At 38.5% G+C, this 18,496-nt stretch overlaps 1 protein-coding gene across 15 annotated transcripts in view; it reads left to right on the forward strand.

Moving 5' to 3' along the window:
• The window catches only part of LOC131246600 (uncharacterized), a 94,934-nt gene that overhangs the window by 20,395 nt on the left and 56,043 nt on the right, over positions 1–18,496 (forward strand). For 12 of the 15 annotated variants that reach the window (XM_058246889.1, XM_058246887.1, XM_058246885.1 and 9 more), the window contains 5 exons: positions 953–1,015; positions 8,440–8,532; positions 13,348–13,458; positions 15,338–15,501; positions 16,711–16,789. In XM_058246889.1, coding sequence (XP_058102872.1) covers positions 953–1,015; positions 8,440–8,532; positions 13,348–13,458; positions 15,338–15,501; positions 16,711–16,789 — 510 coding nt within the window. The remainder of the gene's footprint in view (positions 1–952; positions 1,016–8,439; positions 8,533–13,347; positions 13,459–15,337; positions 15,502–16,710; positions 16,790–18,496) is intronic. The other 3 variants (XM_058246883.1, XM_058246882.1, XM_058246888.1) reach the window with 3 other exon arrangements.

The raw sequence follows: 18,496 nt of genomic DNA on the forward strand, positions 1-18,496 counted from the left end.
CTGGACATCACAATCTAGAACAAGAAATTAGGGGGTTTAGCTATCTGGATAATGTACATAGTGTCAGATCTGACTGTCATTGAGGGAAGTTCGATTGGAAGGGGAAAATCAGCCATTGGGAAAGTTGCACTCCAAAATCAGATTGAATCAAAATGAGTTTGAACATGATGGGTCATTTGTAATTTGGATTATTGGGCAAGTTACAAACCAGATCGCGTCAACTGTTGTGCAAGTTACGAATGAGTCATTGAATACAATGGTTTATAGTAAAGTGGATGATGAAATGAGTCATTGGGCAAGTTACACTCTGAAACCAGACCAAGTCAGAATGAGTCTGGGTGAGTTGTACTGGTTTCGAATTTCGATCTTAGGTTGAGTCATGGACCACAATTTCATTTTCAACTTTCAATGCAACTTGTGTGCCAATGCACCTGATTCAGTAGCTACAATTTGTGCAGTTTGGTGACTGCAGCCTGATTCCTTGGCAAATATCATATCTATTCCCCAAAATCCTGAGACACATTGGTTGACATTTTGTTGTTGATGGATATTTAAAACCATGGTTCAGAGTTCCGACACGTTTTGTTTGTTGCCAGTGCTATTTACTTCAAAAAGCATAATATTTAAGTTTTCATTTTCCAGCACACGACAAGAGTTAAATAATCTGAAATTGCGTATGCATGCTCCTGTCTGATGGTGATTAAAGCCTTGATGATAGAACTATATTAGCATAATCCCTTTGTTGAGCTTGATCTGCCTGTTCAAAATGGTCTCAAAAGTAACCTGTGTTCTTCGCCTACTTGGAGCACTTGATAATGTATTCCTCTATGATTACAAGATTGCAAAGTTCTCATTACAATTTCTCCACCAGTGGAGTCAGATTAGAACCAACAACAATAACTATACTTTTAATTTGTTCAACTGCTAATATTTGATTCTTATGTTACTGCAGGCATTGTCATGGAAAATCGAGGATGGAAGCTTGAAGGATTGGTTTTGGAAATTGTCTGAAGAGGTTAGCTGTCCCACTTTCCTTCTACGTCACCACATATGTTGTAAATTTCTAGTTGCTACATAAAATTCATTCAATGGTTATATGATGGGGACATCAGAAGACCTACTCGGATGTACCAGAGACGGAGACGACCACCCACATAAGTGCTGCTTTCTTTCTAGATGGGAGACGAGTTCCAGCTGGGGTCCGCTAGGCCATTTTGAAAACCCCACATGCATTGGACGTGCATCAGGAAGACCCCACCTTGGGATGATGCATACGGGTTGCTGAGGAGATCATTTTAGTCATAGGATTTCTATTTCGTGTCGATCCGACCGTTGGATGTTGTCGATCAAGCCATCGGACCAACAAATCTTCTAGATCCGGGCCCATTAGACTCTGATCTTGCTTTCTTTATGGTTTTTGTTATTTTTAGGAATTATTTGATGGTTGAGATTGATAGTATATGTTTTGATTTTCTTATTTTGGATGATGGGCCACTTTACTTAAGTGAGTGGCATAGTTGTAATTATGCAGGATTTTAATTCTGAATTTTTTATTATAAAAGCACAGGGGGGTGGAGTTCCAACCCTACTGGAGATTTAAGAAAAAAAAGAAAAGAAGAGAAGCTCTCTTGTGTGAAGAAATTTTCCTTATTGTTTTCTAGGGTTTTTTTCAAAAAAACCATCCCTTCCAATTAAATTGTGGAAGGGTAGAAACTTGTTTGGTGGTGGATTCCTCAAGGTACATCCTCTTCATCTTCTTTGAAAGGTAGTCTTCTTCTTACATCCTTCCCCTCTTCTTCGAAAGAAATTCTTCTTCTTTTTCTTCTCATCTTCTTCTTTTCCCTTCCATTACAACTTTCTAAACCCTAGATCTTTAATTTCATATTTTCCCCAATTTCTAAAGACCCTAATTCCAAAGTCCCCAATTCCCATGAATCTTATTTTTCCAAATTTCAGATTTTTCCCTTCCTAACCCTAATAATAAAACTTATAAATTTGTCCCTTGAGCGTGGAACGTGCCTATGCTATATTGGAAGTTCTATCCTTCCATCAGTCATAGTTTTAATTGATTTATATGATTTCTTAGAATGCGGGTATGTGATTTTAGTTAAATTAGATTTTATTTCCTATTGTTTACTCCTAATTACTTGGTAGGTTAGCATGCTTTTGTTAATTGAATTACTTTATGGACTCTTTCATAATCTCCACATTGCACGTTAGCATTAAATCATGTGTCCTGCGTCATTATATTACATTTTGTGTATCGTTAGCATGTCATACACTAGTCTACCATGGTATGTCTGTTATAGTCTATTTCATGTGACTATAGCAAGGACCAAGAACCCATACTTCTGTCTTCCATTCCCGTGGAGTTCATTACTTCCTCTTCAGAAGTCTGTAACAATGTAGAATTTTTTGAGAGAATTTGTTGAGTTTGGATTTAAAGAATCGATGGTGTTTATGAGAGACTCTCACTCTGGTTGTATTTGAAGTATTGTTTTTGCTTAACTACTCGTAACATTGTACATGCATGTGTATATATCATGCCTTCTTTTTTTTTTTTTTGCTTTGTTGTCCGTCCCCATGTGTCAAGCTCTCCATGCATAAATAAGGAGTCTGACAACTATGGTTGGCTTCATTATGAATAGCAAAGCTACTGTAATGCACACTTCTAGTAATATATTTGATATCTTTTTGCAAGTCATCCCATCAATTGGATTTGGTGGTACCATGGTATTCAAAATCGGTTACGTAACGGTAACGGTTATAACCGTTATGCTTTACGGGGTCGAAACGGCCGTAACGGCCGTTACAGAAAAACGGGCCGTAACGGTCCAGGAATAGCGTTTTTCAAAAAATAAAAAACGACTGTAACGGCCGATATGGGGGCCGTAACGGCTGTTACAGCCCGTATCATAATGGTAACGATGGTGGCCGTTGCAGACACCGTTACCATTACGGAACACCTTGGGTGGTACTCTCCATGTGATTCTTGAGTCAACTTGCTACTTCCTTATCGGTCTATCCCTATGGTGTGGATGATCATTGTTTCACTGTTGAATGAAAGATTCAATTTACGGTGATGTTGTGGTCCCTGTCTTCTTGTGAGTTGTTTTCTTGTTGGGGTAGACATCTGATCTTATGGGTCAGGTCTTCTTTGGGAGCGGCTTTGTTTGTATCTGAGATGATTTCTCATCATCTCCTTGTCTTTTGTTCCTTTGCCTTTTTTTTTTTTGGCAATAATTTCAATTCCGTTCAAAAAAATTGATCTAAATTTCCTGTACTTGAGGTGAATAATGCTGCAGTTTAGTAGTTGGATTCATGGATTTGTCTTCGTATTGATTGAGTAAAGCTTGACTTCTTTTTTTGTTGATTGATAATGAATTAAAGCCATTTGTTGGACAATAACTACAAAAAAAAGAATTTTACTGAAGTTAGGTTGGGTTGGGTCCAGTTAGTTTAAATATTAAATTATATATAATACATAATATTTGATTATTCTAGAAAAAAGTGAGGTTTCTTAAGCCACACACATGTAAGGGAGCCCATTTACATGCCATGCACTTATCAAAGTGGCACATGGGTTTGCCATATAATACTTCCATCGAGTGGGCCAACCACATAAATGCTCATGTTTGTCCTAAATCTATCTCGAGGCCTGAATCCAAAGACATGATAGGGACCAAATGGGTGCTTGTACCCGATCAGATCTGGGTCTTTAACAAGTAGACTTGGACCCGACAAGACCGGGTACATCCTTACAAGTACTATATGAGCTGGACCCGAACCCGACCTGTTGATAGCCCTCAATGTTTTAAATATCGACGATATCAACCAATATATCCCACGATACATCTTGTATCTCACCTATGCGATATGAAACGCACAAGCAGTGCCAATATATCCCACATGTTCGATCCGGTGAGCATTTTCAATTTCCGATCCCTTCTTTATTGAAATTATGTTAAATTAGTGCCAAATGGTTACAAATCCATAGGTTCTTCATGTTTTGCATGAAAAATTATGGAGTTGGAGCTTTGATTTCGATATCCATTGGTTCTTCATGTTCTTTATGTTTTTTGTTGAAAATTTCCTTCAACTAACTTTCAATTGAGACTAATTTCTAAGTATTTAAAATTATTTGATGAAATAATCATCACATACATTCTAATTTCGAAATTTGAGTGTAGGTAGTCCAATTTGAGGAAAATTGAAAAAAATTCAAAATTTCTCCATGTTCTCCCAAATCGCTTGCAATGTTGCACTCCAAACATGAAATCAAGCATGTATGGTGGCTTATCTACTTATTTGTTAAATCCTTATCAAATTTTGGAAAATAAAAATAATTTTTTAATTAAAAATGATTACAATAATTTATTTTTTTTTCAAAATTTCCCTTCAACTAGCTGTCAATTGAGACTAATTTCGAAGTATCTAGGAGTGTTTGATGAAATGATCGTCACATACACTCTAAATTTTATGCATTCAATTTGAATATGGTTGCGTTAGTTCAGTCAAACAATGCATAACTTAGGACCATATATAAAGGAAACCTATTATGTGCACTTCTTTTTTGAGATGTTATGTTTTAAAAGTGTGTATTAAGGTCTTTTATTTATTTATTTAAATAATCCCTAAAGTTTCATTGAAAAATTCCCTAAATTTTCCCCATGTTTCTCAAAAAGTGCAATAAATTACCCGATACAAACGATATATCCCGTGTGATAACCAATATGTAATTGTATCCCAAGGATGTGATATGTAACGCGATATCAATATTTTGAATACTGACAACCCTAAGTAGAATATATGTGGAAATCTTTCGTGCTGCTTGAGGCCTATGTTTGTTGGATTGCCATGGCAAGAAAAATCCTGTTATCAAGCTGATGGCGGCATGGGTTTAATAGATTTACATATTATGGACCGTGCCTTGTTAGCAAAGTGGCTTTTGAAGATTCAGAACCGGGGAAGAGAGCTTATGATAGCAAGTTATATAGGTTTCATGAGGGCAGTTGGTTCATGTTGAGCTATTCTATGTATCGTTTGTTTGGCGTTTGTCAAATGTCATGGTGGCACTTGGTTGCAGGATCCTCCTAACTAGGCACCTTCCCCGCTCCTGCACCTGAATTTGTTGCCACTTCGCTTCATGCTTTGTGCAACTATAGGGCGGCATCCTAGAATTTTCTAGTGGACTTTTTATGTAGTGGGAAATGGGAGCCACATCACTTTTTGGATTGATCCATGGTTTGAAGAGAGATTGCTCTCTTTCACTTCTCCTAGGCTTCATGGCATTTCCATCTATAAGAAGGCGACCATCGATCACTGCTGCAGTTGCGTAAGGGATTTGGTTGTTTGGTCCCTTGCTTCTGTTGGAACCTTTTGGATGAGGAGATGGTAGACTTTATGTCGTTGGATGTGCTTATTCAATTGATTTCCCTCTTGTATCAGGATTCAGATGCGTGGCAATGGAAGTTCGATACTTCAAGAAAACTTTCTAGTAGGTCTTTCTGTCGGTCTCTTTATGGAGTGGTGAGGTGTAAAAAGTTCCAATCTGCTACTATTTGGCATATCTCAGCTCCCCGGAGTGGTTGCATTTGGTTGGCTAGTGTCTAACAATAATGTATTAACTATCAATCATCTTCATAGGAGGAGACGACCATTATGTTTATATCTTATGTCTTAAGCACAGGGAATTCCAAGGATCACTTCTTCATTCATTGTGAACATGTGGTTGGAATGTGGTCACTTATTTTGGATGTGTGGTCTGAGGTGGTTGATGCTATGTTTTATCAAAACCCTTATTCAAGCTTGGAACTAGAGAGTCCAGGGTAAAAGAAAGGGAACATTGTGGTGTTTAATCTGGTCTGCTATTATATTGTTTGTGTAGAATGAACGTGATAATAAAACGTTCAAAGTCTTCAAATGCGGCTTTTATCTTCCCCTTGGTGAAAGGTTGGATGATCTATTGAGCCTTAGGGCAGCCTCTTTTGGGGGATGTAATAGGGACAGAATTTTGTGCCTTTTGGGAGGCCGTTCTTGATTCTTATTAGCAGGGTTGTGGGATGATATGGCAACATGCGCCCCCCATTTCCCCTGTTTTCACCTTTGTTTTGTATCTTCTCTTTGGTTGGATATTAATATATTTAAATTACCATTAAAAAGAATTTCTGGCTTTTATCACTGAAAGGGATTTTGCAAATGCTATTGAAGGGGCTTAATCAAAATGATATGCTTGGGAAGTATCATATTTAATGGATGAGTTCTATGACCTCTGTGCTAATAGGTGAGCATCCTTCTCTCATGTTCATAGAAAGGCGAATTCTAAGTTTAATGATCTCTGTGCTAATAAGTGAGCATACTTCTCTCGTGTAAATGGATGAGTTCTATGATGTGTGTGCTAATAGATGAGCTCTCATGTCCATGCAAAGGTGAATTCTAAGGCTGATGGGTTAGCAATGAGGGGGGGGGGGGGGTGTCGCACTAGTATGGTTTGAATCGATTGAGGGTCAATGTAAGCTCAACCCAACCTCATGAGGAGTCGGTTGAGGCCCAATGTATCCTTAGAGGACCAACCCATGCCAAACCTAAGGTATCGAAAATTCAACCATTCCACAGTTTATATTAGTTCAACTTAGATTGCGTTGGGTCAGGTAACACCGACAAACAGTAAACTAACACATAAAATCAAACACCAAACCATCAAATAACACCATCAAAGTAACACTTGTAAGTAACTAATGATCATGAACTCTATTTTCCATTTCAATCATGAACACAATTTTTGGTACATGGGCAGTTTTGATCTTGAACCCTATATAGCGTAGAGTCTATAGTAGGGATGGTTCCAAACATGAACCCTATTTTCCATGCAGCTCATGATTTTGCATTTATATCTATGTTATTGATAACTCATATGTACGTATAAGGTCGAGTTTTCCGAGATCTCAACCCAAGCCCAGCCCGACTTGGCGTCACTTTGAGGATTTTCATCCTGGGACCTCAACCCAAGCCCAACACAACTTGGTGTTAAGTTGAGGATTTCAGCTTGGGACCAACCCAACCTCAACCAAACACAACCCAACCTGACCAATATTCAGGTTAGGCTCAAGCCCAACCCAAGTTGCACTCCCATCAAGAGAGAGCCTTCTTTTAACTGTTAGGACCTATGGAATGTTGTAGTTTGGAGGGTCTGTTGTGGGTGTTTGTTTAGGCTTTTGAGTAGTGCTGTATGCTTATTCAAGGCAGTGGGCTTTTGCATCTCTGCTGTTTTTCTTAATAAATTTTCTATGCGATTCATAAGAAGAATAAGAAATCTCTGGAAGAGGAACTTTGTGGGCTCCAATATGTGTATCATGTGAAGGGAGGAGGAATAGTTGGTTAACAATCTCTTTCTTCATTGCGGTGTTGCAAGGGCTGTTTGGTGTCACTTCTTCAACATCTTCAGGGTGTCTTTGGTCCTAATTGGCTCCATCCTGGAGTTTGGATAAAGAGCTGTTTCCTACTTGGGGGGTGATCATTTGGAAGATGATTCATATGCTGTGCTGTAGGGGATACGGGAAGAGAAATAACAGAAACTTTGACTATAAGAGTGCCTTGATTGAATCTCTAAAGAGGAACATTCAATATATGGTTGTGGGCTAGGTTGTGCCAAACCCAGGTTTTAGAGGGATCTCCTTTTTCGATATCCTTTGTTACTGGGAGTTCTTGCAAGGAGGTCCCTACCTTTCACTTTTTCTTGGCCTGGGCTTCTTTGTAAGCATTTTCTGTGGGTGAGTGGGCTGTTTTGCATCATCTGGATGGGGTGGTCTCTCATAATCTCTCCTTGCTCTTTGGGTGTTGTGTTTTGCTTTCCTTTGCATAAGAAGTTGAGTTGCAATTCAAAAAAAAAGAGTTCTACTTGTTTGAAATGTGTTGTAGTGTGGGAAGGCTGAGTGATCCTTTGCTGGGGGGAACTTTGAGGATTATTGGTTTTCACTTTTCATGTTTGCTGAAATACGTGCGCGTGAAATTAAATTACTCTCTACAATTGCTATGTAATGAAGATAGTGTGCCTAATGTTATTTGTTCGCAAATGTGGATCTACGTAGTGCGTGACTAACAACTTTGACAAAATCTTCTAAGCTAAAAGCATAATTTTACTGGTATGAGTTGTGACACATGTTCTTTTGGAGATCATTATTAAAGCAATCAGATGTATTTGCATGTTAAGCTAGGACTTTTCCCCTAGACTTCCCTTTCCATATTACTCATTCTTTGTGTTAGATCAAGCATTTATTATTAGAATTCCTATTACCTCCCTTTTGGAACCTTGTGCTTATGAAGGAAAAAATGTTTCTCAAGTATGATCATGTTTTGTCTTACCAGGTTATACTCTTTCTGGTATATAAAACCTCCTGCTATGATTCTTTTTAGCAAATCTATTGTCAATGGAATTGGCAGGTTAGCTCCTTAGACTACACAAAGACTGGAAATGCAGGGAGGAAACTCTATAATGTGATATCATCATTGAAAGAAATCGAAAAGTTTCACCAGGTACTATTTGAAAAGATGTAAATACTGATTCGTCTTAAAGTTTTTGTGGGTATCCATTTTTATGCATCACGATATCTTTATGGTATTCACTGTTATAGGCATGAATTTCACCTGATTTACTTGCTGATAGGAAACTCTGCCCATCTTTAATTTGCATAAAAAATAGTCAGCTAACAAATTTCACATTTTTTTTTTTTAAATGGTCACTCGAGTGCTATTTCTTTAAGTCACTGGGATTTTGTTCCCTATTTCATAGAGGAGCTGTGAATAGAAGCAACTATGTTAGGAAATCTAGTACCTTCATGTAACCAGCTGAAAACCAAATTTACACCAAGTCATACATTAGTACGTGTATGTAGCCACACAGTTAAAAAAAAAAACTTTTCAAAATGAACTTCTTCCCCAAAATGAAGACTTTCAGCTAACAATTTATGACTTCAACATTTCAACCCCCCCACCAAAAAAAAAAGAAAAGAAGAAGAAGAAGAAGAAAAAAAAGGACTTTGTACTAACTGAAATTTCTAGCCAAGTCTCATTCGCTAAAATCCTACGTTCCGATTTCTATCCTAACTAAAACAGTAACTTTCAAATGATATAAACCTTCATAATGTGACAAAGACTTTTTGATCCAACAAGGCTGGCTGTAATTGGTTTTCAAAGTCTTGCCTCAATTGTTCTTATGATGGATACAAATGGACACAGTCAGGTATGACAAAACTGGGAGGATCCGTTTGCATTGCTGTAACAATTAGAAGAAACAAAATGCTTTGATGATCGGATGGTTAGTTGATGATCTAACCAAGGGGATATAAAAGAATTATGAAAGAAATTGTTAAGGTTAATCGGGGTTACAATTGGGCCAGGCTGGGAAGGGCTGAGGCTTATTCAGGCCCAGCCGATGAGCTGAGGACTTTTGCCTACACCATGTGAAGGAACACCATGTGAAGGCTACTAGCCAAGCATTTGGGTTCATGCTGAGCCCAGCCCATGAATCAACTACTTGGTCTTATAGTGTTCAAATAAGCGGGCTGCGTTGAGCGAATATGTCTAGCCTTTAGGTGACACAGGTCAGGTTCGGGCAATGTATTATTAGGCTTGATCCCTTTAGGTGACCCCATCCATACACTTTTAGTTTTAGGCGATTTTCGTTGCTAATAAGGTTTAGCATCATGAGCTCAAGTCTTTACCATGAAAGCTTAAGCCTTCCACATTTACTCCTGCATCTCTGCTTTCTAGTGTCTTGAACAGGTTTACAGCTGCTCTTGATTTCTCTGGTATGGCAGTCTCAGCTCATTACCGAGCTCTACCATCTCTTGCACTAATTTCCTCTTCATTGGGCACATCCAGAAATTTGTTGGATTTGCTCCTGAGCCACCATGTCAATTGATGTGCCTCCTATCTTTCAACTATTCCAGTCTCTGTCCTTCTGAATGCTGTCATGTTCATGGGTGTCTTCTATATGTGGATGAGGCCTGAGGGCTAGTTAAAGCGACTGCTGAGCACAGATTATGCATCGCCAAAGGATCCTAATTCAAAGGAGAGTCTATGACAACAGACTAATCATGTTCCAACAGGAAACCGGTAGAAACACTCTTAGAGGGTGGCATCAAGAAAGCAAATGATGAATCATGCAAATCATGCTGCCAAAAGTTGGAGGCATTGGGGGTTAAGACATCTCAGTCGAGAGGGGCCAGATCACTCAGTCACTGAACCACCTCATTCTCTGGGAGCTGCTAATAATGAACCTTCACTTGTATGCCCTTGGTTGATGTGCTCAGAGGATACTCAGATATGGAACAATCTTGGCCAGCTCTCCACTATTCTTGCTTCCGCTGGGCACCGTCCTGCACCAAACCACCTTGGGGATCAGATTGCTGCAGGCTTTCACAAATAATGAATTCTCATGGGGGTGGATGTGGGACCCATGGAAGCAGAGAGGAGCAAAAGCTTTTCTGTATATTTGAGACAACCCAATGGAGTTGAATATATAGAGATTACAACCATCTATACAAGGAAAACAATAAACTCAGAATCCTCTACCTATGGAAACAAACTATACAAGGTATACTAGTTATACAAGGTATGTGAGCTGGCTAACATCCCCCCTCAAACTAATGCTGGTCATTGACAAGTAATAGTTTGCCAACGAGAAAAGAATGACGTGCAGAAGTGAGGGACTTAGTGAGAATGTTAGCAATCTGATCATGGGATGCAACATGTGGAAGAGAAATGAGCCTAGACTGAAATTTCTCACGGATAAAGTGACAGTCAACTTCAATATGCTTCGTCCGTTCATGAAAAACCGGGTTAGAGGCAATCTGAATGGCACTGAGATTATCAACATGGAGTGGGGTATGATTCTGTAGAGGAATGCCCAAGTCTGAAAGAAGTCCACGTAACCAGACGAGCTCACTACACGCAGTGGACATCGCCCGATACTCGGCTTCTGTACTCGATTTGGAAACAATGGCCTGCTTCTTACACTTCCAATAGATGAGAGAAGTGCCGAGAAAAACACAGTAGCCAGTGGTAGATCTTCGTGTGAGAGCGCATCCGGCCCAATCAGCATTCGAATAAGCACGAAGGTCCAGAGTCGTCGTGGAGGAGAAGAACAGGGATCTATCTATAGTTCCACGAAGGTACCGTAGGATGCGCAACACCGCAGTCATATGAAGAGTCCGAGGAGCAGAAACAAACTGACTGATGATTTGGACAGCGTAGGCAATATCAGGGCAAGTCATAGTTAAGTAAACCAGACTCTCAACCAAACGGCGGTATAAATCAGGCTGTGCAAGTAGATCACCATCGTCACGGCCATAGTGAATGTTAAGTTCTAAGGGAGTCTGAACTGTCTTCTGATCCGTCAATGATGCCAAGGCGAGAAGATCCTTGGTATATTTACGCTGACTGACCAAGATCCCACGTTTGGAATATGAAAATTCAAGTCCAAGAAAGTATGTTAGATGGCCGAGGTCTTTCATCTTGAAAGATGATTGCAGAACTTCCTTTAAAGCCGAAATGCCAGTAGTATCGCTACCAGTTAGTAGGAGGTCATCAAAATAGACCAGAACAATGACAATGCCGCACCACTACCATGAGTAGTGGTGCGTAAAAATAAGGATGGGTCATGACCACTTTGAGTAAAGCGAGCACCCGTAACAACATCGTGAAAGCGTTGGAACCATGCCCGAGGTGCCTGTTTGAGGCCGTACAGGGCTTTCTTTAGGCGATATATCTTATTGTCAAGAATTAAAGAGCCAGGAGGAGGTTTCAAATATACGATTTCTTGGAGGTCTCCATGAAGAAAGGCAATTTTCACATCCATCTGAGCGAGTGACCATGAGCGAATAGAAGATGTAACCAGAAGAGTACGAACAGTTTTCATCTTGGCCACAGGAGCGAAAGTCTCATCATAATCAATTCCGTATTCCTGTTTGTATCCCTGAGCGACAAGTCGAGCCTTGTATCGATCCAATGATCCATCAGACTTGAGCTTGACAGAATAAATCCATTTGCTACCAATTAGCTGTTGGTCAGCAGTTTGAGTGACAATGTCCCAAGTATGATTATCATTCAATGCCATAAGTTCTTGTGTCATAGCCTTCTTCCAACAATCGTGAGTGGCTGCCTGAGGGTATGAAGTAGGAATAGAAACAGTATCCAGAGTAGCATTCATGGCAGACATAGAGCATATCAAGCGATCAGACGCTTGATGTTCATGAGTGGAACGACGTATCGAGGTAGGTTCGGGATCCGCAACAGGTATAGTAGGTTCAGGTTGAGTAATAGGTGGTGTATCTGTACGTGGTCGATGTAAGTAAACCTGCAACAGACGAGGGAGAGTACTCAAGGCAAACTGAATTTCAGGAAAGGTGGTTAAACCAAGAGAGTTTGGAGTGTGCGGAGGAGGAAGAGATGAATGAAAGACTGTGTTCAAGAAAAACAACATGTCGCGAAACCCGAACACGACGAGAAATAGGATCATAACATCGAAAACCCTTCTGAGTTTCCCCAAATCCCAAGTACATACATTTGACCGATTTTGGAGATAGTTTGTTACGTTCACGTGAAGCCAGGTGAACATAACAGATACAACCAAAAACACGAAATGTGGAATATGCAGGAGGTAAGCCGGTGAGAACAAAGTAGGGAGATTTACTGTTCAGAACTTTGGTTGACATCCAGTTAATCAAGTAGACTGAATGTAACATTACTTCCGCCCAGAAAGAACGAGGAACACTATAGCTGTCATCAGGGTGTTGACAGTTTCAACAATATGACGATTCTTGCTTCCGCTGGGCACCGTCCTGCACCAAACCACCTTGGGGATCGGATTGCTGCAGGCTTTCACAAATAATGAATTCTCATGGGGGTGGATGTGGGACCCAAACCCCCTCAGGCATTGGGGGGTCTGCTTTTCTTCTGGAGGAAGGACAATATGAACCTCAAACACTAGGAAACATTAAAATTAGGATCTTTTGGGATGGTTTCATGTCTGATGCCTTTAGTGGCAAAACTTTTGTAACAAAGATCCTTTTCGAAAAATTTTACTTGGGAATGGAATATGGCTCTAAATCATCTTGAACTTGTGACCCTTGTATGTTGTTGTGTCTGTGTCTGCCTCAAAGCCCACATATATGGCAAGAAACTAATATATGCTTTTAATTGGGATGTTGAATGTGTAATTGTTAAACATTTTTGTCCTAATTTCATTTTATTTCATTATTTAATTTGCATTCATTAGAATTGTATGGTGGTGATAATTTTCAAATTTTATTTTCTGATTTAGTTATTCTTTTTATTCTAACATTTCAGATTGATGAAAATTTGCAAATCAAGCAGCACCTGTTTGGAGTTCAGAAGTACCTTCAGAATATGCTTAGAGCTCTCAATTTACACCATGACTCTCTACCTACCTTCACTGTGGTATCCTCCAACACTCTGGGCACTTGGCACACTTTTATTGAAGTAAAATAAATAGGGATGCTCTTTTACTACGAATACAATGGTTTTCATATTATTGTTTGCTTAGAATGGTAGTACTGGATTTGATGGATAGTTTCAATGGTTGCTGTAGTTTATGAACATATGTAAAGCTAAGAGAAGAGGAGAGAGTTGAGAGAGAGAATGGAAGAGAGAGAGAGAGAGAGAGAGAGAGAGAGAGGGGAAAAAAGATTAGGGATGGATGTCCTTACCTCTCTTGTTTTTATCCACTTTAAGTTCAAAAACAAAAAAAAAAAATGTCTAAAATTCCTCTCACTTGTTACAAATTGATGTTTGCACCCTAGGATTCTCCAATATGATAAGGGGCTACAATGCTAGAGAAAAGAGATAAAATGGACCATACAAGTGTACAACCCAGATTACAGTCACCTAGGTGGGTTGTGTGAATGTACAGCCCACACGTTGCTTAACTTCAACACTCCCCTCAAGCTGAAGCATATATCATTGATGCCCAGCTTGGAAAAATATGTTCAAAGTGATTTCTCCTAAGAGCTTTAGTAAATACACAAGCTAGCTAATCTTGAGATTTGAAATACAGAGTAGAGATTTCACTACCTGAGATCTTCTCCCATATGAAATGATAGTTGACCTTAATATGCTTGGTTCTCTCATGAAAAACCGGGTTGCTTGTAGTACGAGTGGCCGCATGATTTTCATAGAACAACTATATTGGAATAGTCACAACAAATCCCATTTCATTTAGAAGCTTCTTTAACCACGTTTGATGAGGACATTCGAGCACCTTTTAGAGTTTATTAGAGAAGAGCTTCCCTAGTTTCTTTATGGCTAGGTGATCATTACATGGAGCCCAACTTGGAAAAGATATGTTCAAAATGATTTCTCCTGAGAGCTTTAGTAAATACACAAGCTAGCTGATCTTGAGATTTGAAATACAGAGTAGAGATTTCACTACCTGAGATCTTCTCCCATATGAAATGATAGTTGACCTTAATATGCTTAGTTCTCTCATGAAACAATGGGTTGCTTCTAGTACAAGTGGCCGCTTGATTGTCATAGAACAACTATACTGGAATAGTCACAACAAACCCCATTTCATTTAGAAGCTTCTTTAACCACGTTTGATGAGAACATCTGAGCACCTTTTAGAGTTTATCAGAGGAGGAGAGCTGCCCCAGTTTCTTTATGGCTAGGTAATCATTACATGGAGCCCAATGGGCCCAATTCGAGTTCCTAGCCACATTGAAGACCCCACTTGCATGAACGTGCATCTTTAAAGACTCCACACTGGGAAGATGGATGTGGACTGCTTACTTGAGAGTATTGGATTGTTGGATCGATTGGATACATCTATTTGACCGTTGGATTTCGCATCAGACATTTGGATTTTGCACGATGGGCCATCTTGACCATTGGACCATTTTGATCACTGGATCAACTTGATCCTAGACTCATATTGGACACTAGTTTTAGTTATTTTGTTTAGTTAGTTTGATTATTTTGGTTTATTTTATAATTTAGTTGATACTACAGGTGTTTTGGACATTTTATAGTATTAAGGGTGTTTTTGTAAAAACACCCCAAATAGAGCATATAAGGCTTGGACGTGTGAAGCCCATGGCATTATTGGCTATTGAATGAAATTTTCTTCTTCTTTTGTTTCTCTGAAAGAAGACAACATGTAAGCTGAGCTGGTGGTAACGATTATGTGTCAGCCTGTCAGGGCATGCCTCCCACCACAGTATATATTTCTTTCTATGACCAAACAGTCAACTTATGTTTTATGCAAGTTAAGATTTTTACAAGATTCCTGTGCTGAAGATGTCTGATTATTTTTTTGCAGATAACTGATGCTGTCTACGCATGGGAATTTATTGGATGTTTCACAGAGAGGTTATTCAAGATGTTTGAGAAAGATTCATCAATTGTGCTCCATCTGCATTCTTTTTTTCTTAAATTTCAATCAATGCTGGACTTACCATTACTACGGATTTCACAAAATCACAGGTTACTTGTTTCAAACCAAGTTCATTTCCCTAATATGCTATGCTGTTGTATTTTGATTGTTTTGTGTTGCATTACCTCTTGTTTTACATTCATTATTGTAGGCTATAAATAGGCTGGATTTAGGCTAGGCCTGGGCCCTGACCTGATATACATGACCTATGCATGAACCTCGGCCTGAGACCATCACAGGACTGCTATCTTAGGCCTGCGTCTTAGCTTTAGACTTAATAGGCCCAAACCTGAGCTGGAGCCTGATTAAACCCAATACGCCCGAACCAGTTCACATAACTATAAAGGGATGATTACAGGTTTTCCTCGGTAGAAATATATATTAGTTTCTTCAGAAAAAAATAAATATATATTTTTATTTAGTTTAGATACTCTAAATGTAGGATGGGATGCCAGACTCTGGCCCTGGCCCTGGCCCTATTAAACCACAAACGTAAGGGCCCAACAAGCTCACTAGGCCCAAGCTTGAGCTGACTCTTGTTGGTCAAGCCCAAAAGTCGGATGGGCTGCTCAGGCCCATTTACAGCTTACATTATTCTCCTTTATTTTGTGGAATGTATTGGCAATGGACCTTTACCAGGCCAAAGTTTCTATTACAGAGCTAAAATATGACTTAAATTTCTAAAGAATATTTTTGTTAAATTTTAGTATAAATGACTCATTTTAGGATGCGTCTTAAATTATCCTTAGAAAAGGAGAATAAGTAACATGCCTTAAAACATTCATTAAAGCAGCTTGATCTCTGTAGTATCTTATAGAGGTTCCACTTGGCCTCAGGGTCCTCAAATTATGTTTTATATGGTTCAAAATGCATCCATCTCCAAAGGCTCATGCACAGAAGTCACCACCTAATCAATCTTTGTGTCTGTTTGGTATGTGTCATGGTACTGTATGGATACCATTGCCTTGATAAGTTTTTTAATTTGCCTTGGTAGGTTTTATTTATTTATTATGATGATTGCGGTTGTGATTGCAATGGATATTTTGTGTTTGGTACAACATTCTCTGTATGAGCCACCTTGATTGTTCACCATTCATATATAAACTTGAAAAACGTAGGCTATTTTTCATAAAATGATACAATTCTTTAAAAGGTTTATGCACTTGAGATTGCTGCCCATGTTTATTCTCATCTCCTGTTTCTTCTCGATTTATACAAGAGCTTCTATTCTGCTTAATATATATCTTGTATCCATACAGTCCAGATCTTCCACATGTGTTGGATTTCTACTACTCGGAGTATGTGGCTCATATATTTGCAACATTGAAGATTGTGCCTGTGAGTTTCCTTCTTATTTCATGTATTGTAGAATGCCTTTGCATCATGCCTTCCATGGGATCATCTTCCTAGAAAAAAATTAGGAGAGCAAAAACTATATTTGCAGTGTAAATATTATTATGATTGCTCTCAACATTCCAGATAGCGGGCAGTGCTCTATGTATAGATGGAATCAGCTGATTGGCCAATATCTTTCGTATCTCAGCACACCAGATAAGAGATACATGGGGAATTGAAAAGTTCCACCACAACACAGTAGATATCGCATGTATCGTGCAATATATCACGATATGTATCGATATCGTCATTGTAAAAATGCTCCATATTGTCAATACATGCGATGATATATCACAATATGTATCGATATTGCGATATATCTCACAAAACCCTTTACAGAAATATATGGTATTGTTAATGAATGCGATAATATCGCATGTATTGACAATACATATTGGCAAATCCTGTATAATTCAGGGAAATTCATAAAATAATATTAAAAATTGAAAACCCCACTTTCTGTTTCAATTTTTTGGTGGAAAGTGTGTGTTGGTGTGTTTTAACTACTCCACTGGAGTTGTTTTGTATCAAAAGACGGTTTCGGTGGAGAAATTGCAATTCAAGAGTGGAAATGGGTCGAAACCCACTCAGCGAGAAAATTTAGATTAAACGGGTTTAAATTCATTTCTTTTGACATGGATTTGAGGTGAGAATTTTCAAATTTGAAGGTGGAAAATGGCGGAAATTTGAGAAATATGAAATTCTTCCGTTTTCACTCTTTTAAAATGCAAATAGCGTGTGGAAAAATTATAAGTTGATGAGTGTAGGCTGATCTATAGATTGGCCACTCTTTTATTTTTTTAAAATAATTTATGTAAAAATTTTAAAAATGATAAGAAATTTGTTTTAAAAAATGCTGATTGACCACAATTGGTTGATGTATAGATATGTTGATGAAGGTGTGCCGATCTACAGGTTGGCCACTCTTGTGTTTTTTGAAAAAATGTATTTTTAGTTAATAATAATAAAAACTATATATATTTTTTTTTGTAACGAAATGTATATCATAAGTGTAAGTTAGTGCATTATATGTGCTGAATTGTTGCATTATTTCTTTAAAACTCAATGCATTAAAGATCATATTTATTAATCACGTTGATCACTACCGATGGTTGCAGTTATTATGTTTACATAGTATCCATAGATGGTCAGATTGATGGAATTTGGTGAGGATGAGTGCTGGAGATATGTTAAAGAGTACACAGTCTAGAATAATCATCAGCTTATGAGCTAGGCACAACCAATGTTCGTAGTATCAGTATCATTATATGTATCGTGGCTACGGATACAAAACATGCATCGATATCTGTGATAATGCCGATACCCAGAAATGTATCACTGGCTGAGGGAAACATGGGGGAAATGGTGGAATTTATCATATATTTGCATATTTAGGAATCAAATAATTGCAAAAAGGACGCATACACAATAAGTTTCCTTTTGATGGGGGCCTAAAAGCATGTAATGTTGACTAGGAAACATTGGAGAAAGATGGGCAAAATCGTGAATTTTCTAATGATACTTCAGGAGATGCTAAAGTACACATTTGTATATTTAAGAATAAAATAATGGCAAAAAAGATGCATATTTGCATATTTAGGAATCAAATTACTTCAATGGGGCCTAAAAGCATGTACATTGACTTAGGGA

Source organism: Magnolia sinica, chromosome 5, assembly GCF_029962835.1.
Source record: "Magnolia sinica isolate HGM2019 chromosome 5, MsV1, whole genome shotgun sequence".
NCBI lineage: Eukaryota > Viridiplantae > Streptophyta > Magnoliopsida > Magnoliales > Magnoliaceae > Magnolia > Magnolia sinica.